General features: G+C 31.6%; 1 protein-coding gene across 1 annotated transcript in view; it reads right to left on the bottom strand.

Moving 5' to 3' along the window:
* Window positions 1–2,822: 2,822 nt before the first annotated feature.
* LOC129228578 (GATOR complex protein NPRL3-like) overlaps window positions 2,823–13,207 on the bottom strand; it is a 48,524-nt gene continuing 38,139 nt past the window's right edge. The window contains exons 15-18 of the mRNA XM_054863260.1: window positions 11,779–11,908; window positions 11,464–11,635; window positions 5,182–5,362; window positions 2,823–3,063 (exon numbers count right to left, since the gene is read on the bottom strand). Coding sequence (XP_054719235.1) covers window positions 2,901–3,063; window positions 5,182–5,362; window positions 11,464–11,635; window positions 11,779–11,908 — 646 coding nt within the window. The 3' untranslated portion in view covers window positions 2,823–2,900. The remainder of the gene's footprint in view (window positions 3,064–5,181; window positions 5,363–11,463; window positions 11,636–11,778; window positions 11,909–13,207) is intronic.

Below are 13,207 nucleotides of genomic sequence, written 5' to 3'. Positions count from 1 at the left end.
TTTTTTGTGGCTGCCTTTGTCAATCACAGAACTATGTAAATCATTTATCCTGTGCATTCATAAGTCCCCTTCGGGGCACCTCATGATTGTGATACGGTAAACTCGCTACTGGCAGAATTAATAAAAATTCTCCTTTAAGAAAGTTCTCTTCTAACTTAAAAGTCATTATTTTTCAATTATTACTTGAAAAATGCATGTATCTTTTGAATAGTTGTAATGCTAGGCATAATGGGGCCCAAGTGGCCTGTGCGGTAATCAGGCCCTGGGTCAGTGTGTACTGTGTATGTGTAATCTGGGTTGCAAACAACAGTGTCGAAGATCATTTTATGAATCTCGAACTACGTATTGAAATTCTGAGAAATGATAAACGCGGAAAATCGGCGAGAGAATTGAGGGTATACAATTTTGAATTCTTTCCAGCACGAAACAGTAATGGAGAGCTTTGATAATTACACTGCCGACTGAGAGAAACATTTTCTGGTTAACGAGTGAGCAAAAATAAGAGTTTTTCAATCAAATCTAATATTGGTTTAGGATTGGTTTGAATTAACAAATCAATTCTCAGTGTGTATTATTAACGTTTTTGGAGCAAATACATTTTTACGCCTTTCAGACACTAATTCGGCCTCTGACAATCAATTTACTAATACGTTTTGTAATCATGAGTAAACTAAACTTTCAACTGAAGTGATTTTGGGGATAATAAAAAAAGTCATCGGAAATTCAGATGCCTAACAAATAAATTGGTTAGAGCAATTTGTCATTTTGAATTGAAAAACATTTTGAATTCGATTTTGAAAACAATTGTTGAAAAATTAAAACTTAAGTTACAAATTCTATCCTTTCTTCGAAAAATGCAAACAATTAAATTACATACTATTTCCTTTTTAGAACGGTCTCAAACTTCTTCCTATGTATTAGACTTGCTTATATTGTGTTTTTTTGAGTTATATTGCGACTGTAACAAAAATAACAAAAACCCTTTCTAGCGACCACCCCCTCTCAACGGCGAAATTTTGTAGAACGGAGGGGTGGCCGCTCAGAGAGGTTTCACTATAGTAAAATAATAAGTGTTCAGTTTTAGTTGATATACGAATTTTAGCAGTAGACAAAAGCTTCAAAATCAATCTTTAGTAGTGGGCAATAAGGGTCAAATTGAACTGACCTAAAATAACTAAAAATACAAAAAAAAAAAAAAAAAAGAGAGAGAGAGAGACTAATGTATAGTCAAGTAATTTAAAACATTTCAAAATTCATTTTAAAATTTTACTGTGATGGCACTACCAAGAAACATATAAAATATTTTCCCAATGCTTGTTTGCTGTACACAAGCCATGATTTTTGAGTTTTTAATGCGTACAGAAGTTAAGCAACTATTACATCACTTTTAGCCACTTCAGTAGATTTGTCTCTGCTGTCTGGGCGTATGAAATGGCAAACGGTAGACTTTAAAATTGTAATTTTAAAAATTAGTTACTACATAGTATGCGTAATATAAATTGAAAAAAAAAAATTTTTTTTGCAATTATATCTCTAAGTTGCCATATAATGCTCTCCCACTTTTGACATCACTGCCATCTCATTACTTCCCTGATTTTGTTTACAATGTAAGTTGAAATTTTACCTTTATTGAGCCAAAAGTAGCATAACTTAACTTCAAAAACGTTTGTTTTGTTTATTGAATAAAAATTCGTTAGAACTGTTTGGTTATACGTAAAATGTAACATTTGATATAATAACATCCAATTAATAAATCAAAAACAAAATCATAAACTCCGAACAACAGAAAAAGTAAACATTTTTTCCTGGAATTACCTTAAATTAAAATGCTTTTATTATCCAAAAGAAAATGGTAAGATTTTAAATCAGAATTAGTTGTAATGAACCGATATGGTAACAATTAAAAAATTTTCAATTTTTATTTTAAGTTAATTATTATTCAATAAAAGTATAAAAGACAGACAAAAGAAAAAAAATGCAATTTTGTTTCCAGAAACCAGTAAAAGCATTAGAAATATTTTGAAAGAGGAAGGAGGTTTTCCTTCCTTGCTTAATATGTAAAATAAGCAATTTTTTCAAAATTAACACTATAGAGAGAATGTTGCAATAGCAATATTTTAATAATTTACTGGACATAATTCCATAAACACAGAAAAAAAAGCAGATAACTTTTGACACTTAAAATACTTAAATTTAATTCCTTTTCAAGAAAACAAAAGTGTTTTGATTGCAAAAAATAAAGTTTTTAAAATATTCAGAAAAAGTAATGAAACAAACAAAGATACTAAAAGACATAACCATGGTAACTTAGCAAAAAATTAATTTTTGTTTTAAAAATTAATTCCATTTAGCTTTAATTTTTGACTATATTCTAGAGTTCAATCATTTAGAATTGTTTAAGGTAAGCCTTGGATTTCGATTTTCTTAAAATTATTCTTACAGCTCTCCTTATTGCTCGTAAAGATATCTTATGCAGAAAATTCTAAGCTTACAAATGACGTGTATAACTTGAAAATGTGCATGAAGTATTTCTATCCCCCTCCCCCCCCAATATTATTCAATTTATGTGAAAAGCGAGCTTAAAATCAGAATAGAAAAGAATAAAATCAAATAAATACTTTGATACGTACATACCCGGCTTCAAACTAATATTGCGCCAAATTTCATAAAAATTACCCGAACGATCTTGGTCCTATACTCGTCACAGATAGCCACCAAACTTTCTCCTTTATTATTGGTTGAGATAAACCAAGTAAGAATGATAATATGAAGAAATTTTATTTTATTAACATATTTTTGAATTTTCAAAGGTATGTAAAAACATAAAATATACAAAGTAATGTATAGCATGATTGTTATGAATAATTTATTAGTAAGAAGACAATAACATGGAAAAAATATCACAAACGCTTATTTAAAGCAGAAACAGCAGCATCTTCAAACTGACATGTGATTAAAATATTTCTAAATTTATCCAGCAGAGATAAAAGACAAGAACGCCAAATGTTTTCACAGTACATAATTTCTTCAAGATGATGACGCCCACGAAAATATGGAGATAATCTAGAAGAAAAGAAGATCTCAAGTTCAAAATGCTTAATAATATTTAATTGTAAATACAATAACTAATTTGCATTACGGACACTTCATTCACATGAAATGTTACACTTTTGAAGTTAACTGCTGTAGTACACAACGTGTATACAAAACTGGAAATATGCTTGAAGGATAAACTGAGCCTTTTCAAAGCCCTAGGTAGTACTATTTAAAAACATGAACTTTTTTGCAATAATAAAATGATAAGTATTAGTTTGGTTCCAGTTCATTCAAAAGTTTTAGCAATAGTCAAAATCTTTTATGCTACACACAATAAAAGCTTCAAAATTAATCTTTAATCGTGTGGGCAGTAAGGATTGGATAGACAATCATGAACCTAAAATAACAATAAAAGCATAATATTAAAGATTAGTGTAGTGCAACAAGTATTTTAAAGATATTCAAAACTAACTTCAAAATTCCTTTTAAAATTTACTCTGATTGCACTATCAGAAAACATGTGATGAAACATTTTTCCGGTGCTTGTAAGCTGTTTGTCCCGATGTTTAGTTCTTAATGCACACAAAAGTTTGGCACCTAAAACATCTTTTATAATCAAATGCGATTACAGAGTGCAATATTTGAAGCTGCAGCTTCGGCAAATAACAGCACTGATTGCTGTGGTCAATTATTTTATAACTCAAATATATAAAAAAAAAAGTAACTAAACTAGAAAAACAGATTTTAGGTTATTAGTCAAAATAGCTTTTGATTTCGAAAAAATTGAAAAATTTACAAGATGCAAAATAATTGAAATCTCAAACACTACATGGACAAGCCAGATGTTGGCAAGTCTCCAAATATAAAATTTTGTTAAATGAGCAATTAATTGCTGAAATTTAGTCAAGCAAAAGTCTTAAATAAGGTAATTCCTTCAATGCACTAAATTTAAAGCTGGGTTTTAGAAAAAAATTTTCCAAAACATCCAAATTTTTTTGAAAAAAAAAAAAATCTGATTTTTGGAGTATTCAAATAAAAACAGAACACCCCAAAATTTTTTTGACTAGTTTTTTGAATGTATCTTTTCAAAAATAAATCACAATATTCAAGGACTAAAGACACATTTTAACATTTTTCAAGCACTTGAAAATGAAACTTTTTGTATCAAGCACTTTTCAAAGTTTTTTAAAAGTATGCACCATGGGTAGGTATCTATAGTTTTACAAGTATGTGAAATAGCTAAAATTTTAGTTCTCAGCTGCTTCTAATTTTTTAAACATGACAGGTGAATAAAATTGTTTATTGATCCATTTTCACAGAAATCTTTAGAGTAAACATAAATTAATTGTGCGCTGCTACTGCAATGTGCTAAAATGAATCAACAATATCATTTTTTCCCTAAAAGCTCTTGTCAAGCCATCAAAAAGCCATTGTATATGTGAAGAGTTGCATGCACAGAAAAGGGTGTATAAGTACAATTCAATTTTATTTAACATTTTAAGAACAAATTTAAACAAAAACTATTTTAAGGAAATGAACATAAAGCAAGGCTTAATCAGTTTGCATTGCAAAGAAATAATAATAAAATCAACTTTATTCAATTAAACAATAGAAAAGCAACCTGAAATCTGAAATTTTGATTTCACCTGTTATTTATGAATTTCCCACATTTTACCTTTTCCCTGGAAAGGGGGAAAAAAACTGTTCTAAAATAAGTAATATGTTTCTTTTTGTGCTTTTTTAAAGTCAATCCATGCTGTTGAAAGTAAATCTATGAAAACAGAAATGCTACTGCTCCATCCAGTTATTTTATGGACTCCATTATTACGGATTATTTTCACTTTAAGTGTCCGAGTTTACAACTAAATGTGTTAAAATGATATAAAATGGTATATATATATATATATATATATATATATATATATATATATATATATATATATATATATATATATATATATATATATATATTATAATGTTCTTTTCATAATATAAAGATATTATATTTCTTAAAAGAGTCGCCATTACTATCTTTAGTTTTTTCCATTTGATTTTTGCTTTCAATGCATTTCCCTTATTTTGCGTCTTTTTAACCCAGTCCCTTGTGAAATGCAAAATTAAGGTTTCACAGCAATCAATACAAACCTGATGAAAGTTTTTTGGTCGTCCTTATTATTGACAGCATCTCTCAATATACTTTGTCTTTCCGAAGGGGTAAGATTTTCGAGACGCATACAGTCCTGCTCCCTCAGTGACAAATCTTCCTCATCTGATATACTTGACGCTTTGGAGTGAGATGGACTTAAAAGGGAATCCTCACTCTGATCTATAGTGATATTTTAAAACATTATTTTATTATTTATATTTTAAAACATTTAACATTTACTTAAAAATTGACCATTAAAAACAAATTCAAGAATTTTTTTCATATAAGAAGGCTGGACTTTAAAGATGGAATGAATTTTATAATCACATAAATTAAGTGTAATTCAATCACATTATTGAAACCTTGAATATACCATGTGAAGCATATAGCTGCAAAAGTAGGTATATCCAAACAAAAGTCGCCAAAAAAAAAAGTATGAGCAAAACTTTTCAGGTTTTGTTTAAACCATTGAGGAATCATTTTGAAACTCTCTGACTCTCTTATTCATTGATCTACATAAGTATTGAAATGAAAAAACTAAAAAACAAATTTGCAAAAAAATTGGAATAGGAGATACCTATTTTTGCAGCTACAGCTTCATACCGCATGTAATAAACGAGCTTTCTAGAGGGAAAACAAAAAAAGAGGATATAAAAATAAATTTTTTAGATGGTAAAACAATAAAGGGCGAAATTAGGGGTCGCCACCATCCACTGTGGGATAAAGTAAAAAATGGCGTCTTAAAAATTTGTGTCAATGGCCACCTAAATAAATGACCTTGAGTATAAAAAGAATTAAGTTATCAGTAAAATCATTTGTAAAAAAAAAAACAAAAGTCCATTTGTATGAAATGATCTATTAAAAATAGATTACTTACATAAACTGTTGCATTTAGGATTATTATTCAAAGAATCAAAAAATATATATAGTTTAGCCTCTTAGTAAAAAAGAGTGGCTACTAATGAGATCATTACAATTGGCCACTGGCGATTCAAAATTTTCCCTAATTTTGCGCTTTACAAAACATACATTTCTGAAGCAAATACCGGACATTAAAAAAATGTTGTGTGTGCATTGACAGATATAAGGGAATAAGGATAAGGGTTCCCTTGATGACGTGACATTAAAGAAAGGAATCGAGTTTGAATCTCTCTCCCAGAAACTCTTTGGAAATGCTAGGACAAAGAATTCAGAAGCCTTCCCCCGGCATTTTTCAAGATTTAAGTCTTACAGACGAGATTGTAGACATCTCAGGTAGTGCTAGGGGAAGGAATGGATTCAATGACTTTCTTTCAGTAACTTTTGGAAACTAAAGTTCCAAAAACGCAATTTCCGACGACTTTCGATGATGTTATAGGGAGGGGGTTTGGAAATATTACAAAATTGAACTTTTAAAACATGCTTTTAGAATACCTCTATCAGGGCCGATCCTAGGGTGTCGGCCGCCCGTGTGCAAAGACCTGATGTGCCGCCCCTCAAGAGTAATTTGCATATTTTGACTAATCTTTAAAATGTCTATATAAATCTTTCTTCAAATTTCTGTATCAAGTTATAATTTAAAAAGGAGTGAGGAAAAAAAAACAGAAGAATGTTGAATTTGTAAAAAGGAAGAAAAGTTTTATAATAAGACACTCCTTAGGTACAATTATATCTTTGAAGAAAGTAATAGATACCGAAATTTACTAGTCTTAAAAACGCATTTTATAATCTGTCTTCGGTGACATCAGAGGAAGAACGGAAGCGGGGGGGGGGGGGGGGGGGGGGGATTGCTCCGAGAAAATTATCGAAATTGGCGTATGAAAAATAGTTTTAGTTAATCTTTGGTTGCGTTCGGTTGCAAGGACAAAAGAGTCGGGTATATTCAAGGTGCATGGAGAAATTTTCGAAATTGACGTCAAATATCGCAATTTTAGGAATTTTTTCGAAACTTCAGGTGATAGTAATGTTGGAGTTCTTTCCTAAAATTCTTTCAAAATTTAAATCAGTTTGAAGCTATTTTTGTGACCGTAGCATAGGAAGGATCGGCGCTCTTCCCGAAAATTTTCCGAAACTGAAGTTTTAAACACGCAATTTTGGGTTACCTTTGTTGACCTTGCTAGAGTGAGGGAGATTCAATCGTCTCCCATCGAAAGTTTTCGAAATTGAAGTTCGCAAATTTAGGCTGTCTTTGGTGACGGTAGGGGATCTAGCGGCTTTCTTCCGGTAATTTCTCGGCGCAATTGTTTAAAAAACCCATTTTTGGCTGTATTTGAAAACAATAGGGGAAACATGAAAATATTCCGAACCGAAATATTTTTCAGAACTAAAATCTATTACAGGTTATTTCTTTTAGAAGGAAGGGTTTTGGGACTCCCAAGCGGATGTTTCAAAAAGCGCTATTTTATACTATCTTTGGTGACGTTAACGAAACTGGGAAGCTTTGGCGGATCTTTACGGATGCTCTTCGATATTAATATCGGAAAAATACAACTATAGAATTTTTTCCACCTTACCTTGACGACTGGTGGTTATGCCCTAGTGCGGTAGAAAGTTACATATGCCAAGCAGTTCTCCTCCGGAATTTTTTAGAAATTGAAGTCCCAAAAACGTAATTTAGGCATTGTTTGATAACGATGGGACTAAAAGCGGACGGGGGTTCAGTGTGTCCTCACGAACTATTTTTTTGAAACTGAAGTCAATTTCAGGCTAGTTTACACTGTTAAAAAAATTTCCTGAAAATAACGGATAAAGTACCAGCAGCAAAGTTGCCATAAATATTACGTTTCCGTTAAATTATTTTCCGTGACTTAACAGAAGTTCCATTTCTCATTTCTCCGTTTAGTTCTGTTCATCAATTTATAAATTTTCCGTGATTTAACGAAAATTCCATTTCTCTTCTTTCCGTTGATCTATTTTTCCGTTTTTAAATTTCCCGTTCATCTCTTTTTCCGTTTTTAAATTTTCTGTGTCTTTACAGAACTTTCGGTTCTTGATTTTTCGTTGCGCTATTTTTTCGTTTTTCATTTTCACATATTTTACTGAAATTTCATTCTCGTTTTTCTATTCTATCTTTAAAATGATATATGTACAATAGAAAAATAGATGACCATTCAAAAACTATTATTTTTTTAATTTGTATTTATTACTAAAATATATTTTAAGTGAAAATTTTGCTTGATAACTTACCTACCATACACCTTCAGATGAATCAAATTAATCAAATAGTACTAGCAGAAAAATTGATGGATTTGAATATGACACCAATTGTCCCTGCTGATACTGTTCGATATTCTCTTCGTCGTACATTGTCTGGGGTGGCATGGAAAAGCATACATGAAAAATAGAATATTTTTATTTGAAGAATGAGTCAAATAAAATACCACTAAAACCCGGTTCACTTTATCATGGAATAATATACCTGATTGGAGAGTATACCGATTTACTGTGTTTAAAAGCAGAATCATTGACATACACGTGAAGAATTTTTGGCTCAGATGATGTATACCCCCCCCCCCCGGTGATTTCCGCATTTTTCACTCATTGGAATAGCAACATAATTTTTAGTGCATAATCATTATACTTAGGGTAAATATATCAATCAGTTCGTTTTACCCGAAATGTTTTTACAAGAAACTTGCAATAATCTCAAATAAGTTGTTGGATGAGATCCTAATAAAATAAATTAAGTAATTTATATTTATTATTATAAATGAAATCCCGAAAGGAGTAATGAATGTTTCCAGATTTCTAAGTAGTCAAGAAAACTTATTCTTGTCAAAATTTTAATCGTATTTTCAAAGATTAACAATCTACTATACCTTTTCGCAAAAAATATAACAGCAAAAAATAGTTTTATTTAGAGATTTAAAATGTTTACTTTCAATCAGTCAAAAAAAAACTGAGTGATTTTTTTCTGTCTTGCTCGCACACCACGATAATCTCCGGTTGATACGAAATGTTGGCATTTAATGTTTTAATGACTTTCAAAAGAATGCAATGCGTTAGAGCAAAAACAATAACTTTATAATAGTTCTATAAATTCTAAATCAGCTACCATCGGAATTCTATCAAATGCATATTAACAAGAAAAATACGTTTGTATATTAACATATACAAAGATATTCAACAATACTTACATGTGACTAGCGGTGCTAAATTTAAGTATCTAAATTGCATCTGGATACAAGTAATCCAATAAATAGCCTTTATTTTAAATGGGTAACACGAGATCTTAAAACTATTCTCACCGCTAGAACACACAATATGACTAACGAATAGAATTGTCCGAAGTAATGAGCAAAAAAATAGTACACCGCAATAATATTCTAATACTGACTCAGTAAAATACGCAACAAATCACCAGGGGGATCAAAACACATCTGGCCTGTCTGAAAATGGCGCGAACATTTTTTCCAAACCTACTAAGTCCAAAGGGGTAAAAACAATTTCGACATACGAGTATATTACTCTCCAGACAGGAAATAGCAAGCTTTCTATTTTGTCTACGACATGTGAGATGTTATTCTAAATAAGCTTTTAATTAACAACATGTAACAGTGCGATTTAATAAGCATAATCAAAAAGTGACATTTATCATAACTTGAAGGCTAATCAGAATACTAACAAAGTACAACACAGCGGCAACCCTAAAAATGGAAAAATTCTGTTTTCGTTATTTTCTTTCGTGATATTTCCGTTTTTCTAAGGAAAAAATACGTTTTGAAGCTATTACGGAAATATTCTGTTAAAATCAGTCAGAAAACTACCTGAACTTTCGGGTTTTTTTTAACAGTGTAGGCAGGAAGGGTTCTGTGGCTCCACGGAACTGTCTAAACGAAATTTTGAGGTATAGTGATATTGCTTTGGAGAAAAGGGGGATCCGGGGTCCTTCCCCGAAAGTTCTTGAAACTGGTGTTTGAAAAACGCAACTTTACTTTGTTTTTCAATAAATTAAGTGAGAGGGGTAGGGATTAGGGGCCTCTCTAAAGACGCTAATTGAGACTGTCTTTGTTAGTAATCGCAAAAAGTCCATCGCAAAAATTTCGAAAAAGAAATCCGAAAAATGTCATTAAGCAATTTTTGAGGACAGTAGGAAGGGCTGTCTTCTAAAAACATTTTGGATTTTGAAGTCAACATTTTTAGGCTATGTTTGATTAAATTAAGGTGGAAGGGGTGAATCAAAGCCTTAATAAATAATTTTAATTGGGAATCAGAGACTTAAGATCAGTGGTTCAACCAGCAAAATTTTCCGAAATTAAAGTCCTAGAAATGCAATTTTAAGCCTTCTTTAGTCTCGTAAAGGAGTCATGGCATCCTTTTTGATCTTCGTTTAGGAGCTTCGTTTAAATTTGCTACCCGGGGGAAGAGCCCTGTCCTCCTACCTGATTTGAAATCGGGCAGTTCATTCGGGATTATAATTAGAAAAAAATTCCGTAAAGGGGGGGGAAATTACAAAATTCTAGTTCGTCATTCATATATGTTTGACTCTCAGAGTTGTCGCAATTTTCCACTTTCTTTCCATGCAACCACGATTGTTGAACACAGAATTTGTTGTTTGAAATGCTTGCGAGAGTGTCTAATCAGTATAGCTTTTTTTTCTATATAAATAAAATATGTCTTCATTGTTTAGGTCTATAAAAGCTTGGGGGGTAAACATTAATGGCCGCCCTCGGTGCTCATTTTAGAAGGCACCCTTTCATGCTTCAGAAGGGGGCCATTTCTCCTCCCCTGTATCCATGCCTGATTACCGGTTCTGTCACAAACTTTGCAACCAAATGAAGCATGTGTGTAAAGAGAAAATACTAATGGACAATGAACCAACACAATGTTCCCAAACATTCTATTTTTCTTAAACTATGCTATACTGCCGGGAAACCGACACTTACTCTGATAATTGAACATTTAAAATTCAGCATATTTATTCGACTAATTATAAGTTTTCTTGTGAGAAATTCTTGAGGAATTTTTCTTGCTTATAAGAACTACATGATGCGGCCTGCGGCCGCCCCTTGCTTTGGCCGCCCTTGTGCGGTGCACACTCTGCACACCTGCTAGGATCGGCCCTGACCTCTATCAACAGAAAATAAAATAAATAGGTGTTGAACCTCCTTGGCTAAATCTCTATTTTAGTTGTTTTAAATAAAAATGTTTCACCTCCCCCCCCCTCAGCAGGTGTAAATCAGACATGTAGTACGAAGAGGTAGGGTAAAAAAAAAAAAAACAATCGCCCCTCCTTGAAATTTTTTTTGATCCATCTTTGTGTAGGGAAGGGGGGGGGGGGAGGTAGAGTAAATAAAACTCACAAGAGCTTCCAAATTCAACAGATTGTTCTGATTTTTGAGTTCTGTTCTGACCACTTGAATATTCTGCATGTTGCACTGATGTTCTATCAGAGGGAATGAGGTATACATAAGTATGTAGTTGCGTCAAAAGACGATGCTGCAGCATCCATATGACCATTTGTACTTGCCGAGCCTAGAAATTAAAAAATAAATAAATAAACACTTTAACATATTTTGACCAATATTAAAAAAGCTTAACAACAAGCTTTGAAGTATTTTTGAGAAATTTTTTTTGTTTAAGTTTTACCAGTAATTTAAACAAGTAAATGCATTTACTTGCTGATAAGAAGTCTTCATTGGGCTGTCTAATACACTTAGGGAAATGGGTAAAGAGAACTGGCTTAGCATCGCCAACAAGGACATGTTTTGAAATCGCTCAGAAAACTTTGCTGCCACAGCTGAATTACTGTAAAAACAAAAAAGGAAAAAAAAAAAAAAAAAAAAAACATTACAAAGTTTTACACCGAAAAAAGGATTTAAAAAAAATTAAAGGGATATAATTTACTTCAGAACGCTATTTAACCATTTTTACATTTAGAGCTTAAGATTTTGAAATGTGTCTACATACATAGCATAAAATATTGCATAATGAAAATTTCAATATGACAAATCTCCCATTCACTTTGCCCGACATTCCCATATATACAGTATTTAGTTGATCCATTCAATATTGTTTTTACATAATAACACATTTAAAATGATTTTAAAATTCCATTTCTTCATAATAATCTGAAAATTAGGACCTTGTACTCATGCTCTTACACATGAATGAGAGAGGGAATACTAAGGGAGTCCACAACCAGTGAAAGAACAGCAGGGTAGTTCAAAAATACTTGTAAAGAAATATTTCTCCCAGAAAACGGGCCACCCCTCATTCTTTTAAAAAATAGGGGATGGCGTGGACTTAAGCACATTTTTTTTTTTTTTTAATTTTTTATTTTTATTTTATGAACCACCCAAATGAATGAATACTTGCTCTAAAACAGCGGTTCCCAACCTTTCCCCCTTGCGAACCCCTTCCTAACTCCAAAAGAAGTTGGCGAACCCATTGAATACAAGGTAATAAGTAACAGGCAAAAAAAACAAAAAAAAAAAAAAAAACACGTGCGCACTTACACAAACACAAATAGAAAATAAAATTTGGGAAATTTTTTTCTAGTTTGATGCTGCTCCATAGTTTATAACAAGAACGAAAAAATAATTGCGAAACATAGAATTGTAAATATTGCTACTAACTAAAATGATCGCTAAAAAATGAATGCAAAACAAATTCACCAAAAATAAGCACTGATTATTCTATGTTGAGCTTCAACCAGCTCTGGAAAATTTTTGAAAATGAGATATTTGTGGAACAAAGAGGCTAAAAAAAAAACTTGGCTGAAATTTTTCTGACACAAGGATACATTTATCTCTATCACTAAATCAAAAGTCAATTAAAGAATTATCTTTAAAATACTTTTCAGGAACTCTCAGATTAACTAAATGAACTTTTTTCTTCCAGTAAAATGAAAAAGATCTCTAGGTTTAAGTCTTCTTGAAAAGTTCTACGAACCTAGCTTTTTGATAAGGATATACTGTGCACATTAATCGTTTGACTTCTGAAGAATTTTCTTGTAATTATGCTACAAGTGCAGATTAAAATGCGTATATTAAAATATAATAGTCCAACCACGGATTGCATGAAATTGTCCAGATGAGACGAATC

Source organism: Uloborus diversus, chromosome 8, assembly GCF_026930045.1.
Source record: "Uloborus diversus isolate 005 chromosome 8, Udiv.v.3.1, whole genome shotgun sequence".
Classification (NCBI taxonomy): Eukaryota; Metazoa; Arthropoda; class Arachnida; order Araneae; family Uloboridae; genus Uloborus; species Uloborus diversus.
This window is presented reverse-complemented; position numbering and strand designations above follow the sequence as displayed.